Genomic DNA, 18,861 nt, shown 5'->3' with positions numbered 1-18,861 from the left:
TTGTCCAGGGTGTACCCCGCCTTTCGCCCGTAGTCAGCTGGGATAGGCTCCAGCTTGCCTGCGACCCTGTAGAAGGATAAAGCGGCTAGAGATAATGAGATGAGATGAGATGAGACTTAAATGTTCTTATGCTACTTCACATTGCGCTGTAATGTACTCCACTAGTATTTATAATTCTTGCGCAAGTGATTCTCCTCGCTAGCGCTTCTGATTCGGAAAGCGATATACCTGCAACACATTCTAAAAAAGTTGTGATGGGGTCAATTTAGGGCTAGTAATGAGGTAAAACAATGAAATAATGATGTGATTTGAAACAGGTGATGGCAACAGAGCCCTGCGATGACCTGGCGACTTGTCCAGGGTGTACCCCGCCTCTCGCCCATAGTCAGCTGGGATAGGCTCCAGCTTGCCTGCGACCCTGTACAGGATAAGCGGCTACAGATAATGGATGGGTGATGGCAACAGGTGATTGTAATCATGATTTGGTACAAAATCAATATCCAGGAAAGGCTTAGTCTTTGATTAGCAAAGATGGGCTGAGGATCTCCAGTTTGTCAACAAATGCATGAGAAAATTATTGAAATGTTTAAAAATAATGTTGCTCAAAGAAAGATATGAAGGGATTTGGATACTTCACCCTCTACAGTGCATATTATCATTAAAAGATTCAAGGAATCTCAAGGAATTTTGGTGCATAAAGGGCAAGGGCGCATGCCTAAGCTGAACACCCTTTACACATTTTACTGTGCAAAAAAAGGAAGCTTTGTGTTCACTGTGTCCAGAAGCGCCATCAACTTGTCTGGGCACAAAAGCTTTTGTGTGAATTTTGAGATGTAGTTGGGTTGAAAATTTTGCTGAAGCCTGGCAAACACACCTACTGTATTGAACACAGCTGAACAAAAGTATGTCTATAAGGCAGCTGGGCCATAGAAGGTTCACGCTGCACGCTGCATGCTGCACGCTACACGCGTGTAAAGAAAAGTGGACAAACGTAGCATGACTTGCTCTGGGCCATAGAACGGCGTTCACGTTGCACGCTGCACACGTGAAGCGAGAAATGAACATGCACACTTTTTTCTAGGCGTGAAGATGGAAATTCCAGTCAATGCATGCGGTCACCGCCGCGCCAGCCAATCAGAACGGATCTAGGGAGATAACTCTATGCTTTCAGGGGAAAACTTCAGAAAAAATATAATTGAATGGTATAATTGAAAAATAGTTCTTCATCGGGATTGTCAAGCAGATTATAGAATGTTCGGTGAAATTCACCACGGGTTTCTCTCAGAAGGAAGTGTTCTCGGCTCCAAATTCTGTTCCTTTTTCTCTTCCTCTGTCTCAGTAAAAGCAGAATGAGGCAATCGTCGTCATCCGAAGAGTCCATATTGTTGGTTACTCGGTCAAAGTAGAACAGACGCAACACGTGAACATCCAAGCATGAAGTTTAATGGCCCAGGGTCCGGTTCTTCACGTGAACGTGTAGCGTGTAGCGTGCAGCATGCAGCGTGAACCTTCTATGGCCCAGCCATTTCACATTTAGTCTGGCTTGCCAGGCTACAATGATGTGGAAGTTTCAAAATTCCATATTTTATTCAGAATAGAACATAGATGACATATCAAATGTTTAAACTGAGAAAATGTATCATTTAAAGAGAAAAATTAGGTGATTTTAAATTTCATGACAACAACACATCTCAAAAAAGTTGGGACAAGGCCATGTTTACCATTGTGAGACATCCCCTTTTCTCTTTACAACAGTCTGTAAACGTCTGGGGACTGAGGAGACAAGTTGCTCAAGTTTAGGGATAGGAATGTTAACCCATTCTTGTCCATGTAGGATTCTAGTTGCTCAACTGTCTGAGGTCTTTTTTGTCGTATCTTCCGTTTTATGGCGCGCCAAATGTTTTCTATGGGTGAAAGATCTGGACTGCAGGCTGGCCAGTTCAGTACCCGGACCCTTCTTCTACGCAGCCATGATGCTGTAATTGATGCAGTATGTGGTTTGGCATTGTCATGTTGGAAAATGCAAGGTCTTCCCTGAAAGAGACGTCGTCTGGATGGGAGCATATGTTGCTCTAGAACCTGGATATACCTTTCAGCATTAATGGTGTCTTTCCAGATGTGTAAGCTGCCCATGCCACACGCACTAATGCAACCCCATACCATCAGAGATGCAGGCTTCTGAACTGAGCGCTGATAACAACTTGGGTCGTCCTTCTCCTCTTTAGTCCGAATGACACGGCGTCCCTGATTTCCATAAAGAACTTCAAATTTTGATTCGTCTGACCACAGAACAGTTTTCCACTTTGCCACAGTCCATTTTAAATGAGCCTTGGCCCAGAGAAGACGTCTGCGCTTCTGGATCATGTTCAGATACGGTTTCTTCTTTGAACTATAGAGTTTTAGCTGGCAACGGTGGATGGCACGCTGAATTGTGTTCACAGATAATGTTCTCTGGAAATATTCCTGAGCCCATTTTGTGATTTCCAATACAGAAGCATGCCTGTATGTGATGCAGTGCCGTCTAAGGGCCCGAAGATCACGGGCACCCAGTATGGTTTTCCGGCCTTGACCCTTACGCACAGAGATTCTTCCAGATTCTCTGAATCTTTTGATGATATTATGCACTGTAGATGATGATATGTTCAAACTCTTTGCAATTTTACACTGTCAAACTCCTTTCTGATATTGCTCCACTATTTGTCGGCGCAGAATTAGGGGGATTGGTGATCCTCTTCCCATCTTTACTTCTGAGAGACGCTGCCACTCCAAGATGCTCTTTTTATACCCAGTCATGTTAATGACCTATTGCCAATTGACCTAATGAGTTGCAATTTGGTCCTCCAGCTGTTCCTTTTTTGTACCTTTAACTTTTCCAGCCTCTTATTGCCCCGTCCCAACTTTTTTGAGATGTGTTGCTGTCATGAAATTTCAAATGAGCCAATATTTGGCATGAAATTTCAAAATGTCTCACTTTCGACATTTGATATGTTGTCTATGTTCTATTGCAAATACAATATCAGTTTTTGAGATTTGTAAATTATTGCATTCCGTTTTTATTTACAATTTGTACGTTGTCCCAACTTTTTTGGAATCGGGATTGTACCCATAAACTAGACTACGCATAATGCACAAACCCATTAGTAAGGAATATGGAGTAGGACATTTTTAGGACACCTGGCTAGGTTTGGTCATTTGCCAGACATTCAGAATAGCAGGTTTTTCGACACTGTCACGCATTACACATTTTCACACAAAATGTTACTCAAGCCTAATTAAATATGGAAAGTTGAAACATAATTAACATTTTCTTAGGTAGATGTGAGACTGACACTAATCACACTACCACGACTTGTCATGAGACATGAAAGAAGAGAAACAAAAGGCAAAAGTATCCAAAACACCAACTACTAATGAGCAATTCCAGCGTTATGGACGTGACACTTGAACTCAAAATGGCAACAAATGACCCAGTGCATGTTTTGTTGTCTCCCAGTATTTAAACAGGTGTTGCATATTTTAAGGCTGTACCATACTGGAAAAGTGATAGAACAAGAACAATTCCCATAGTACATCTAGGGCATGCCAGAAAATGCCAAAATGCGTTATGGATGTGACAGAAAAAGTATCACTTTTCTTGGGTGACTGTACATTTTTATCAAACTCTGTGAAATTGTAAACCTAATGTCGAAATGGAGATATCCATTTGATAGAGGGGTCCAAGGTGAATATTAAAAAATCTTTGTTTAAAATATTTTGTATTTCATGCAGAGTTTCGGAAGGAAAAGTCAGCGTTATGGATGTGACGAAATTCCGTTATGGATGTGACGCGTCTGAAATAGACATGGCATATGTTTAGAAAATCAGCAATTTAACCACTATAACCCTTTGAAAAACTCTCTAAATATCAGCTAAAACTATCAAAGTTCTTAAATAATATTTAGGATGGCTATTGTTTTTGCTGTTTTGTGGATTTTAGCATACATTTCTGTGGCTTGTGGCAATAATATAGAATTGTACATGATCAAAGTTGATTTTAGCTTGGGTTTTACATTATAAGAAAGAAAGACTGACATATTAAGGCGACGGGAACAATTCTTGTGACAAATTGGTTCAACTTATTCACATCTGTAAAATACAGGCCTAGGTGATATCTCTGGGAGTGGTTTTGATGTATTTACATGCTGCTTTATTTTTGCATGGTGAGGTTGACATTTACATGGAATTGCCCTAATCCAAGACCAAAAGGCCAAATTCAAAAACAGGGAACGCAAACACTGAAGAGCCATTCCACCGAATCGGTGCCATTTCCGTCCCTAGAAAATTATATGTATAAATGCACATAAAAATGTACTTTAAAATACATTTCCTTATTACGCAGAATGTCCTGCACATTGATCTGATTTCAAATTTAAGATATATAATTGTAAGGATTAATAAAAACTACCTAAAACACTGAAAAATACCATGTGTTACCTGTCCCCGCACTCTAACTTTATACTTAACTATGAAATATTATGATTAAAATCCTTCAGAAACAGTATTTCTTTTGCACTGTTGTGTGACTCCATATCCTATCCATGGTTTAAATATATTTTTTTTCATAAGAAATCCACAATATCTTACTTAAAATACACATTTTAGTCGTGTCCCTGGGTTTTCACTCAGTCCTGTTACCCAAATATATTATCCCATCTGACAAATTTGGAACATTCCATAAATCACATGCTCAACAGGAAGTTACATCAGTTGTGTCTTCTGAAGGCCATGGGAAGACCAAAAGTTAGTTCTCTCATTTACTTTTCTGTATATTTGATGATTTTTTAACTTTGACTGATAAGGTCAATGTCAACATACTGTCCTGTTGCTTAAATTATTTCTTAGATGATATATGTTTATTTTAAAAATACAGATTTTTGGTAAATCACTAGAATGTGCTAAGTGTGTTCATGCTATTAGCGATGACGCCATGTGGCTTAATTCCATGTATTAGCTAATCCTAGGCTAAAAACTCAGTCCTGTTACTTTCAGTTTTGGTAACAGGACTGAAAAAAATGCAGCCATCTTTGACTTCCAAACCTTGTAACGTAGCCTGAGGTTGACCAATACACATTTTGAATAGTTAAATATGTGTTATTATAATTAGTGTTGAAAAGATATAACAAATTAAGTTTAATTTGGGAATGGTACAACAAGCAAATGCCACCAATTTGGTGGAATGTCCCTAAAAGAACAAAGCTAAGATCATACACAGAAAACAGTGATACTGAAATACAACCGTAAGATAAAGTACCATAACTCGTCCAAGAGAGCACAAACAAGACAAAGCAAAGACTGAAGTTAACTGCAAAGTTTCCATACAGAGAGACTAGATGAGTAACAGGAGAGACATCAATCATGTGGCAGGGGAGCTTGAGCGATTGTACTTGGAAATGGATGTGATTAGGTCCTTTCATATGAATGTGCGTCTTGTCCACCAATGTTCTTGTGTTGTTGTGAAAACAGCAAACTAGGAACATTCAGATTTAAACTTGTCCAATTTTGTGTGTCGTGTTTCAGTCACATATTTATAAAAATGGATCGTTCCACTGCACCGTAGAATGGGGAGACCAGGAAGTATTACATGCTGACAGTAAATTCTTTATTTTACATTATAAACTACAAATTTGTGGTTGAAAATCGTTGGTGATTGCTTAAAATATGTTTACCTTACAGGTGGTCTTGTCACCTATTGTACACAAGTCATGCCAATGACATCTGCACTTTTAAAGCCCATGTCATTATGAATGAATGCAGTACTCTGCAAAAGTCTTACTCTGTGTTTTTAATATACATTTTGTCTTACATGCCTAACTTATGTCTGCTGCGTAAGGGGATCAGCAGAAAAGGAAAATAATAGATTACCAAACGGGCAGCACGGCAGTGTAGTGGTTAGCACTGTCGCCCCACAGCAAGAAGGTCCTGGGTTCAAGCCCAGTGGCCAACGAGGGCCTTTCTGTGTGGAGTTTGCATGTTCTCCCCGTGTCCACGTGGGTTTCCTCCGGGTGCTCTGGTTTCCCCCACAGTCCAAAGACATGCAGGTTAGGCTAACTGGTGGCTCTAAATTGACCGTAGGTGTGAATGTGAGTGTGAATGGTTGTTTGTCTCTATGTGTCAGCCCTGCGATGATCTGGTGACTTGTCCAGGGTGTACCCCACCTCTCACCCATAGTCAGCTGGGATAGGCTCCAGCTTGCCCGCGACCCTGCACAGGATAAGTGGCTACAGATAATGGATGGATGGTTGGATGGATGGATAGATTACCAAACATTAATCCAATGTTACAGAAACAGTTTTGTATTTGGATAAGTAATGGATCGTATTAAGTAACAAAAAAACACGTTTCTGGCAAAAAAGTTTTGTTTGCATTTCTGTAGCACTGTTGTCAGAAAAACCCAAATATAGATGTAATATAAGAACTAGCTCTAACATAACGCAGGAGACAGTGAGAGAGAGAGAGAGAGAGAGACACCTGGAATGCCGGATGGGCCTGCTGAGGAGCCTGTGTCATCGGTAGCAGTTAAAAGCAAACCGCAGGTCAATAATTAGCACTGTCAGTATTACCATGACCTTCTGCTGATGAGCTAAGAGAAGGCAAGTGATCCTAGGAGGGAGGAAGGCACGTGAGAGAAAGAAAGTGACATAGCAAGAGGCGAGAGCAGGAAAGAAGAAGAGACTGAAGTCAAGGCAGGAGCTAAAACAAAGCTGGAATAGTGTACATGGGGATGGAAAAGAGAGAGACCTCTTCTCAGCATGCTCGACTCTAAAAGTGAAACGGTGGGATGCAGGCTGAGTCTCCATCTGTTATCAGCAGTGACAGAGAGAAGGAAGGAAAGGAAGGGTTCAGGTAGAGAGAAATGACTGTAATACAAGACAGATGGCATGAGAGACGGAGAGAAAGATGAATAAATGGGAAGCAGAGATGGTTGAGTTTTGCTAAAAATGTAATGGAAATTTTTGGTGCATCTAACTCACTGGGTTTTTTTTTTCCCATACACATCACCCAGGAGCAAAAAATAAAATTACTGGGGAAATAAGAGCAAAAAGATCTTAAACACAGAATGATGCATGCTGCAAGGCAAGGGAAGCAGGCTAAAGAAGATGGCCTTAAAATAACTCTGCTCTACTAGACACAAGGATACTTGCCTATGCATAGAATCATCCAAATTGGATCCCTACACCTGCAGGGTTCATACATATTTAAATTAATACAATTAATGTGACATAAGCGGTTTCTTGCACAATACCACATGTAATTAATAACGACAAGATTAATGAAAAAGTATTACAGACACATAAACAAATGCACACACAAACAGAGATCTGTACTCTCTGTACTACTGAGCCCCACAGCATTTGACACCTACATAAAGAACTATTATATGTTACTTACTAATGACTAACTCACCTCATGGGAGTACAAGAAAGAGAGGAAGGGGAGCACGTGTGATAATGTTTGTGAAATGAGTGACGCACAGAGATGTGAATGAATATTAATCATCATTTTAACATCACTGTCTTTGAGCATGAAAGGGATGATATACTGTGTGTAGTGTGTATATATATATATATATATATATACATATATATATATATATATATATATATATATATATATATGATAAATGTCTGCTACATATTACAAGTTTGAGTTTCCTCATGAAATAATTAGGCAAGTTAAGCAATCATAGAAAAAAAACAAGTAAAATTATTAGAGAGTTTATTTAGTTTTGATTAAGCATAGATCAGACTGCGGGTCGCAGTTCAATGACTCTACCCAGCAACCATCACGGCTTCTGTAGCAGATCCTCAGACCCCGTCCACACGTAGCTGGGTATCTGCTAAATCGAAGATATTTTTCTACGTTTTGGCCTGTCATCCACATGAAAACACATCAAAAACGAATATTTAAAAAAACTCCAGGCAAAGTGAAGATTTTTGAAAACTCCGTGTATGCCTTTTCGTGTAGACAGAGATAACCGGAGTTTTGCGTTTTAGAACGTCACAATCTGCGCCAAAAAAATGACGACAAATCTGCCCTGACGTCAAACGTGCGACCTTTGTTTACTGCAGAAGCCAGATTAAGCATGGACAAAGAGTAATGGATCGGAGTAGTGCCTTGAAAGCATTAATTATTGTGCAGGTGCTATTTACATGTTTAATTTTAGAAGCCCAACTACTGCTCCAAAAACAGGGTCAATATGTCCACATATTTGCTTTGACAAGATTCCCAATCAACGTTTTCTTGCGTCTTTTGAAGTTTATACTCCAAAATTGTGTTTAGAAGCAATTCTGTCTCCGAGTCTGTCCAGACGAACGAGCTTGGCGCCATGTTTTATGTTTAGGCGGAAGTGACGCCAACAGAGGGCTATTCTGATGTGATTAGGGGGTAGGATTTGGGGAAATAATGCCATCTACAGGTTTGGAATCAGGGCTCGAAATTAACTTTTTTTCTTTGTGTCCCCCAGTGGTCCCGAATTCTGTGTTGTATTGTCCCGAATGGAAGCAATAGTGTCCCCATTTTTTTTCCTCTCTGAAATAACCAGTGGTTAATATTATCATATGAAGTTACTATTATATTTGTAACTATGAGATTTTGAACCCTTTATATCATTTTTACAATAAGTCACAAGACACAAGCGACACGTCCTATACATCATCTACTTCAAAATTACAGTTATTGCATTTTCAGTTTATTAAACTTTGGCGATCTCACTGTATGAATAGATACCCGTTTATTTAAAGGGGCCAACTAGCTCATTCAGAAAATGTTTCAACTCCCTACATCTGCAGTACACTTTAGTTGAAAATAAGACCCCTTTTATGTTCATTTCATCTACTTATACCTTGAATATCTGTTGGCACTTATAAGGCCAACTTATAATTTTCACCATTACCGTTATCCATTTTTATGAACTTTCCGTTATCCATTTTTATGAACTTTCCGTTATCCATTTTATGAACTTTCGCTGCCGAAACGTGGGTGCAAATGTTAGCAACATCAACATAGTGCCAGGTCCGAGCCTAGTTGTGCTGCTGACTGACTAAACTTTCTGAACTAGAAAGACACCAAGAAAACTCCCTTATTCTGTTGAACGGTATCTTCCGTCAATATCATCCACATCATTCCTGTTGTATTTTATAACGTGTCTAACAGTGTTCATTAAGTTCATTCAGTTGCTAGCGTTGCCTGCAGACCAGGCGATGACACTTTGGATCCTGAAGGTCCCGGAGACGTTATGTCTGGGCTTTCAGTTTCTTCCCCGCGGTCGGTCCGCTTCAACCACTTAAGCATTTTTGTTCTGGCAAGAGTCGGCGCAGCGTGTGCGGTAGCAATTCCATTCCAAGTCCATATAATGCGGACACCGGCCGAAGATTCTAGAACAGAATGCGCTGCTCTGTAGCCTACGGATGCAGGTGCATCGAAAGTGTAGCTACTAATGTATTTTTTGCTGTTAATGTTTTAAAATTAAAATTGACAAATTAGGTGAATGTCTACGTATGTGTTACGGCTTTGTAAATAATATTAATGTAGAACTTTTTTTCTAGATCTATTTTTTTCCATTGTCCCGGGATTGTCCCAGATATGATAATTTTGTGTCCCGATGACATTTTTTATGGTCCCCGGGACGTTGGGACACCGTTAGTTTCGAGCGCTGTTTGGAATGCTTATGAATGTGATTGAAAACGCAGATGTTCGGTTATGTGTGGAAGGGATTTTTTTCGAAGACGAGGTGGTGTGGATAAAACATTTTTATAAACGGAGGGGGGGAAAATGTTCGGTTTTAAAAATACCCGGCTACGTGTGTACATGGCCTCAGTTGCGAGCTATCCCATTTATGTATATGCATTTATGTAAATTATTTATAACTGACCCAAGGCTTCTTACAGTGCTAGAGACATTTCATCATGAAGGGCTGAATGTTATGGACTTTCATTAAAAAAAAAAAATCACTTATGCTCTGATTAATGCCATAGCCTAATGGTTAGAGAAGCAGCTTTGCGACCAAAAGGTCGCCGGTTTGATTCCCTGGACTAGCAGGTATGGCTGAAGTGCCCTTAAGCAAGGTATCTGCTCTCCAGGCTGCTCTGGGTACCGGTATGTTGTACGTTGCTCTGGATAAGGGTGTCTGCTAAATGTAATTAATGAAGTGACTATGACTTTTTAAACAAGAGTCATCAGGAGATGACCTGGCCCCCATTCCAAATTTTCCTAAGTTGAATTGGTTGCCATGGAAATACGAAAAAAATCAAAAAAAAAAATCACAGAAATCCCAAAATGTCAAAAGGCACAGATGCTCTAGTCACTTAACATAACTGTCAGGTTTCATGAAAAAATTCCTAATGGTTTTTGAGTTATGCTCCGAAAACTAAAATGTTTACAGACGGACGGCTGGACAGAGCGATAGCTATATCGCCCCGCATTATATGCCGGGGGTATAAAAAGCAGAATGTCTGAAGATGAATGGACAGAGAAGTATGCAGTCATTCTTGAGTTTAATTTCAAAAACTAAGGCTCATTTATTCAGTCTGTGGTTTTAATTAAAATCGCTAAGGTTAATTGCCACAATGAAACAAAACATAACCACTTTGAATTAACTAATCCAACAAAAAGATGAAATCAAAGACAAAATAAAACAAATTCCACTCTCAGCTACTACAGTAACTAAGATTTCTAATATTTTAATATTAACATTCACTCACTTTCAGTAACCTGTTTATCCTGGTTCGCGCCATGGTAGATCTGGAGCCTATCCCAGGAACACTGGCGGCAATTGATCTTAGCCAATTCACTGACTGCCAGGTTTTCAGGAGGTGAGGGGAAATAGAGAACCCAGAGGAAACCCTCAGACACAGGGAGAACATGCACAGAAACCATGCAGAGAATAACCAAAGCTCAGGATCAAACAGGGGACTTTGAAGCTTTGAGGAGGCAATGCAACCTGCTGCACCACCCTGCCACCTAATATGACTATAAGGACTCTCCTGCGCTGTTATGTTTTACAGAAGACTAGCCCTAAAATTTTTAACTGCTTATATGTACATAAAGGTATGTTAGAAACAGCTATCATTTTGTATCATTAGTAGCCATAAACTAATCACTAATGGTTAAACATTAAAAGATACACTGCTTGGCAAAAAAATTTGTTGACACCGGACCATATGTGCTTTTTGAACATCCCATTCCAGATTTATCCCCCCTTTGCTTTCATAATAACCTCCACTCTCCTGGGAAGGCTTTTCACTAAATACTGTTATATGGTTATGAAGATTTGTGTTCATTCAGCCACAAGAGCATTAGTGATGTCAGGCACTGATGTTGAGTGAGGAGGTCTAAGGTGCAGTCGGTGTTCCAGTTCATCCTAGAGATGTTCAGTGAGGTTGAGGTCAAGGCTCGGTGCTGAACACTCGAGTTCTTCCACAACAACCTTGGCAAGCCATGTCTTCATGTAGCTTGCTGTGTGCACAGGCATACTGTCATGCTGGAACGTTCCTGAACATTCATTCATTCTATGCAACTTACCCACTGCGGGTCTCGGGTGAGCTGGAGCCAATCCCAGCTGACATTAGGCAAGAGCCGGGGTATACCCTGTACAGATCACCAACCTATTGCAGGGCTAACAGAGAGACAGACAGCCATTCACACTCACATTCACACACAGCAAAATCCCCAGTGTTGAATTAACACCCAGAGTGTTGATTTAACACCCTACTGTCTTTATATAGGTCCAATTGGACACGAATTAACTCTGAAAATGTTAATTCAACACTGAGGAATTTGCTGTGCACCTATGGGTAATTTAGAGTAGCCAGTTGACCCAATCCGCATGTCTTTGAATCATATTATGCGCTTCATAATGCACCAAATGTTTTCAACAAGGGACAGGTTTGGACTGCAGGCAGGCCAGTTTAACACCTGGACTCTTTTACTATGGAGCCATGCAGTTGTAATACGTGCAGGATATGGTTCAGCATTGTAGGGGTCAAAATAGTTGCTGGCCTGCTGAAGGGCCAGCAAAAGATTTAAGTTGCCAGCACGTCTGGGCAGGGTTTTTTTTTAATTGTGTATACATAAAGCACTTTGATATTGACTTTTTCCAAAAGTTTGGAAAAGACTGGAGTTTTTCTAAATTTACCAGATTTCATGAATACCAGATTTCTTGTGTAAATGTTCATACTCAGGATTTACTCATAAATCTGTTCATATCCAGCTTGATAAATGAGACCCAGTGTTTGTAATCTATATAATAAGTAGCAAAGCTTGTTTGTTTGTTTGTTTGTTTGTCTTGAGCTACTGTCACCAGTTCTCAACAGATTTTCACCAAATTTGGCACCTAGGTCCGGGGATGACCTGGAATTTTGCAGATATAAACAAAACTCATGCATGGGCCCCAGGAAGGTCCCCTGGGGGCACAACATCTACCCACCCCCTCCCTCAATGCCCTTCATGTTACATTTATCAACACAAACTCTCAACAGATCTTCACTAAACTTGGCATGTAGGTACAGGAGATAGCTACAATTTGACAGAACTCAGAAATTCCATATTTGGGCCCCAGGGGGTCCCCAGTGGGCGCCTGGGTGGTGGATGTTTGGATTTTTGTTTGTCTTGGGTTAGCATCACCATTTCTCGATGGATCTTCACCAAATTTGACATGGAAGTCTGGGGGCAACCCAGAATTTTGCAAAAACCCAGCAACACTGGGTAACCTGCTAGTATTATAATATTACAAGGATCTGCTACTGAACCCTGAGGTACACCTGAAGTGAAATTACACAGTAGGTTTATTTCAAAAGTGAACATCTTATAATTGATTTCCACTTAAAATGATAATCAGTGATGTAGATAAAGAGTGATAGATTTCTTTGTTCAGCTGACTTTCAGGCACTAATATGTGAAGGAGGGAGAGTGAACCACAGTGAAGAATCAAGAAACTCTTGAGAGGAAACTATGGGGCTGAGCTGCAGCTGGCTGCAATAAGAGCGCGAACATAATTATATGAGCCAAGAGGGCTGCTTACTGTGGCAAGCAGGAAGACACATGCTGAGGCTCATTCTCTGTAGTTGCTCCTTTCATTACAGCATGTTTCCCCCAAGGACAGCGTCAGCAAACACCTTAACCTTTCAGTGATTAATACTAAACCTAATTATTTTTTTTCCAAAGTTCAAAGCAGGGAGACTTCTTTCAGGGGATGGAAATGATATATTAGGATAAGAGTAGGCATACAGTTGGACAAAAACTGTAAACGACAGCTATCTGTTGTATTGCAGAGGCACAGGAATACACACTCATCACATTAATACACTCTCTTTATACATTATATGTAGAAGTCCCATGCATAATTTATTATCGCTTTCTTCACACACACACACACACACACACACACACGTTTGTCTTACAAATCTTGTGAGGATTTTCCATTGAAATCATTATTAATGCAGCTAATCAATGCTGTGCTACACCTAAAGTAAGCAAAAGTAAACATTTAGGCTCTCTTAGGGATAACTGTCAGATATGCCTACCCTTGTAGTGATATTTTGTCCCCACCAAGGTATAAAAACATGCCCACACACACAAATGCCTCACGACCCCATACAACATATCAGCATGCTCGTTTAGCACTCCCACACAGCAAAGGCAGATATTCTCTTGCTGTAATGCTTCATGCTGCACACACTACACACAAATTATAACAGAGCAGCCCACACAGTGGCTAGCTATACATCGAAGAAAAGCGTACCCAATGAAATCAGAGGAAAGCTGGATTAGAGCCTCCAAATCTCCTCAGACGCCATCATATACGCAGTGGATTAAAAGAGAGAAATAGTGGCCATTATTAATGTAGAATTTGTTGTAGTATGGTTGTACTGTGTTAACCCTGGGAGACTGCCATTGGTCAGGCCTCTCCTACCTGGTAACTCCATAAAATGTCCAACCTGTGCTCAGATGCCATCATTCTTAGAAGTCAGCATATGAGAGAAACCAACCAGGGGATAAACAACATGAACATAATAAAAGCTACTTACTGTCTCCGTAGAGTAGATGTGCTGTTGGTTCCAGTGCTGTCGTTCCTCTCCAGCCTTCCTCTCTCCTTCTCCACAGGAGCGGAGCCACATGATAGGCCTCGGCTCAGCCTGGTGTGGGTCCTCCGAGCAGGCCCGGGAACCGTAGACGATGGTACATTACTGCTGCTGTTATGGTGGACACTGCTGGCGTTGTGGTTTGTCAAAGACGATGGTCCACTTGACTTTGAGTTCTGTTCATGACTGTGGTTCTGTATGGAGCTATCAGCTCCAGGTTTTCTGTCCAAGCGAAGGTCCTGGTTCTCCTGGTTGACTCGGTCGAGCTGTGTCTCGAGCTCCTCAATGCGCCGGCGTTGTGTCTCCAGGAGCTTGGCCTGGTTCTCAATGATATTATTGAGCTCCAGGAGGTACTCCACAGCCCGGCTAGGGCTGTCCGGGTTTGACTCCATGGCCCAGGTTTTGGTGCCAGAGGCAAGGTCACTCCAGAAAAGTGTAAATTTCAGTCCCCCCCCACTGAAGTAGTCAAGTGGGGGGGGTAATTAAAGGATTATCGATGGAAGAACAAGATGGTGATTTTGATGGACTCGGTAGTAGAAACCAACTATGAATGTTCAACTAAACTGACTGCTGCTACCGTCCGAGTCATCGTCAGTGTTGATGCCTGAAGGCATACTGGAAACTCACGATAATAATTGGCAAATTTTCATCAGAGTAGATGCACAGAGTCAGTAGTGAGTCAATAATGGGTTTCACATATTTTCAGACGTACAACGTTCAACTATGTACATATAGGAACGCAGGCAGGGTGAATACAAATAATAATAATAATAATAAAAACAAATAGGCTTCATTTGCTGCCTTCAGCACAGATATCCATTTAAGTCTGAAGAAGTGAGAACATGCTCAGTAAGGAGAATTATTGTTCTAATAGACACAAGTGAAATGTTCAGGAAAACTCAGTCCACCATTTTGAGCCTTGCTGCAGTCAGCACAAACTCCCACACACACAGTTCTGAGGAGGCCGAAAACAAAACAATAATGGGTCTGAACAGGCTTTAAGCCTTTATTTTAGTTTAAAAAAAAAAAACTTTATTCAATCATCAATGATTTATCTTCTTGAGAAAGTCAATGATTCGTATAAACAAGAAGAAAAAGTAAAAAAAAAAAATCAAGAAGGCTGAGACCTGAAAATGTAAAGTGTATGTAGTTTTACTCACAATGAAACAAAGTGAACTTAGCTATTTATTTATTTATTTCAACATTGTACGTTTCGTTTTAAGTATCCTGTTAATAAAGATGGATAATTAGGTTTAAAACAACACCAACCAGAGCCCCATGTGTAAATGTTGTGCAGTGTACTTACAGCGCTCCATCTCTCCTCTTCACTTCACCTCACGCTTTAACTTCTCTGGAGTGTGTGGCGCGCGCGAAAAGAGCTGCGCGCGCGCGGATTTTATTCCCCCCCCACCCCCTTTCAATCCAGCGCGCGCTTCCCGCCCTTTTCCTCTCAGGTAACTCGCGGTGAAATCATATTCACACGCGCGCGCATGTTTCGTCTTCCCTTAAGCTAACAGGCTAATCTTCTTCTTCTTCTTCTCCTCTGTGGCAGAGCCGACTGTAGATAAAGGATACAAGATGGAGAAGATAAGTGAGAAAAGAAGCGTCGGAAGGATGAAAAGTTCAGTCAGTCAGGCGGTGAGTCGGTGAATTTGTACATCAGGGTCCATTTTCTTAGCGTTTCTCCAGTCAGCCACCTCACAACTCATTCACAGTTCTCACTCCTGTGTGTGTTTTTGTTAAGCCGAGCGACAAGCAGGTCCTTCTTACACACACACACACACACACACACACACACACACTGCGGTAAAGGAAAGACGGTGAGAGAGAGAGAGAGAGAGAGAGAGAAAAGCCCACGACGCTAATAGCGCAGCTCCTCAGGGTCACGATTCATGTTGCTACTTCACAGGTGCCTCCTACCTACGCGCGCGTGCTTGAGCTTCACTGCTCCTGTTTGTCAAGCTGTCCATCTCAGTGCTGCTGAAGTGGATCATCATCATCAGCATCATCATCATCATCATCATCAGCAAACAGCCAAGAAAACAGTTTCAAGTTAAAAGTAAACACAGAGAAGTCTCTCAGGTGCTGAGCTCGAGAAAGTCTCGTTGAAATAAAACATATTCCAGTCACAGGCGTCCAGTTCTGTGATGGACAATGATGACCGTGAAGTATGGGATGCTCTCTCTCTCTTCTCTCTCCTCCCTCCCTCCCTCCCTTCCTATGCTTTAAAGCATCATAAACCTAATACCGGGATCAGTCCGACATGATATTTTTGTCTTGCACGATATCACCAATCATAGTACCGTAAATACTTGCAGTGTCTGGGTCAGGAGACTGGCCCATGGGCTATCACAGAGTTCTCTCTCTCTCTTCTCTCTCTCTCCTCCCTCCTTTCCTATGCTTTAAAGCATCATAAACCTAATACCGGGATCAGTCCGACATGATATTTTTGTCTTTCACGATATCACCAATCATAGTACCGTAAATACTTGCAGTGTCTGGGTCAGGAGACTGGCCCATGGGCTATCACGGAGTTCTCTCTCTCTCTTCTCTCTCTCTCCTCCCTCCTTTCCTATGCTTTAAAGCATCATAAACCTAATACCGGGATCAGTCCGACATGATATTTTTGTCTTTCATGATATCACCAATCATAGTACCGTAAATACTTGCAGGGTCTGGGTCAGGAGACTGGCCCATGGGCTATCACGGAGTTCTCTCTCTCTCTTCTCTCTCTCTCCTCCCTCCTTTCCTATGCTTTAAAGCATCATAAACCTAATACCAGGATCAGTCAGACATGATATTTTTGTCTTTCACGATATCACCAATCATAGTACCGTAAATACTTGCAGTGTCTGGGTCAGGAGACTGGCCCATGGGCTATCACGGAGTTCTCTCTCTCTCTTCTCTCTCTCTCCTCCCTCCTTTCCTATGCTTTAAAGCATCATAAACCTAATACCGGGATCAGTCCGACCTGATATTTTTGTCTTTCACGATATCACCAATCATAGTACCGTAAATACTTGCAGTGTCTGGGTCAGGAGACTGGCCCATGGGCTATCACGGAGTTCTCTCTCTCTCTTCTCTCTCTCTCCTCCCCCTTTTCCTATGCTTTAAAGCATCATAAACCTAATACCGGGATCAGTCCGACATGATATTTTTGTCTTTCACGATATCACCAATCATAGTACCGTAAATACCTGCAGTGTCTGGGTCAGGAGACTGGCCCATGGGCTATCAAAGAGTTCTCTCTCTCTCTCCTCCCTTCCTTCCTATGCTTTAAAGCATCATAAACCTAATACTGGGATCAGTCCGACATGATATTTTTGTCTTTCACGATATCACCAATCATAGTACCATAAATACTTGCTGTGTCTGGGTCAGGAGACCGGCAGCACTACAAGTTTGACCCTGACCAATCGTTGTTCATGTCCTTGCATGTAATCTGGGAGGAAGGTCAAGAAATTGTCACTGATGCCTGTCAAGGAGGGGCAATGGTTAGCACTGTCGCCTCACAGCAAGAAGGTCCTGGGTTCGAGCCCAGCGGGCAGTGAGGACCTTTCTGTGTGGAGTTTGCATATTCTTGACCGTGTCTGCATGGGTTTCCTCCGGGTGCTCCGATTTCCCCTACAGTCCAAAGACATGCAGGTTAGGTTAATTGGTGGCTCTAAATTGACCGTAGGTGTGAATGTGTGTGAGTGTGAATGGTTGTTTGTCTCTATGTGTTAGCCCTGCAATAACCTGGCGACTTGTCCAGGGTGTACCCCGCCTCTCACCCATAGTCAGCTGGGATAGGCTCCAGCTTGCCTGCGACCCTGTAGAACAGGATAAGTGGCTACAGATAATGGATGGATGGGATATCTAGGAGTTGTCAAACTAGGCAACAAAATACATTCAGGGTACTTCGTCAGAGTATTCTTCGATATTGGCTCTAAATTGACTGTAGGTGTGAATGTGAGTGTGAATGGTTGTTTGTCTCTGTATCAGCCCTGCAATAACCTGGCAACTTGTCCAGGGTGTACCCCACCTCTCGCCCATAGTCAGCTGGGATAGGCTCCAGCTTGCCTCCGACCCTGTAGAACAGGATAAGCGGCTACAGATAATGGATGGGCTATCAAGGAGTTGTCAAACTAGGCAAGAAAATACATTCAGGGTACTTCGTCAGGATATTCTTCGATTATGTCACACTACAAGGCTTGTTCATCGTTCGCAAAGTTCATATTTGGGCCTGATATTGGAATAAGCATATTTTCTTGCCTACTTTGACAACTCAGAAATAGGGGTACAGTAGGAGTCCATTTCTGTCCCCAAGGTACAGTCTGCACTAATGTATCCCCTATGGCTATTATTGGACCTCAAGGACCAAAAAGGTACATATATGTCCCCAAGCAGTATATAAAGGGTACAAATTAGTACCTTCGAGGGTACTACTCCTAAAGGTACAATAATGTACCTTATTTTCTAAGAGTGTATGATGTGTTCTTTGATAGCCATGATTGACAATTTCTTGATCCTCCTCCCTGACGATACGTCCGCTGAGTGTTATGGTGGAGACTTGATATCAATGTTAGCATGAAAGTTGAAACTCTGGATCTGATTTGTTTGAGCCAAGTGTACATATGAGGAGGTGAGAAAGTGCTGGTCAGACTAAAGCACTGCTGCATCAGTTGCTTCAGTAGAGAAGAATTTCCACTGCCACCACTATCGGTAGTTTAATGGATTTACAAAAGTTATGATTGCCGTTAGC

At 41.5% G+C, this 18,861-nt stretch overlaps 1 protein-coding gene across 2 annotated transcripts in view; it reads right to left on the bottom strand.

Annotated features, from left to right (window-relative positions):
* The window catches only part of LOC132892915 (uncharacterized), an 80,456-nt gene extending 64,975 nt beyond the window's left edge, over positions 1-15,481 (bottom strand). The window contains exons 1-2 of one of the 2 annotated variants that reach the window (XM_060931442.1): positions 15,424-15,481; positions 14,064-15,244 (exon numbers count right to left, since the gene is read on the bottom strand). In XM_060931442.1, the coding sequence (XP_060787425.1) occupies positions 14,064-14,509 (446 nt within the window). In that variant the 5' untranslated portion in view covers positions 14,510-15,244; positions 15,424-15,481. The remainder of the gene's footprint in view (positions 1-14,063; positions 15,245-15,423) is intronic. The other variant, XM_060931444.1, reaches the window with a different exon arrangement.
* Between the last annotated feature and the right edge of the window lie 3,380 nt (positions 15,482-18,861).

The sequence above is a fragment of the Neoarius graeffei genome, chromosome 10, assembly GCF_027579695.1.
Source record: "Neoarius graeffei isolate fNeoGra1 chromosome 10, fNeoGra1.pri, whole genome shotgun sequence".
Classification (NCBI taxonomy): domain Eukaryota; kingdom Metazoa; phylum Chordata; class Actinopteri; order Siluriformes; family Ariidae; genus Neoarius; species Neoarius graeffei.
The sequence above is the reverse complement of the archived record's forward strand: the minus strand, read 5'-3'. Positions and strand labels throughout refer to the sequence as shown.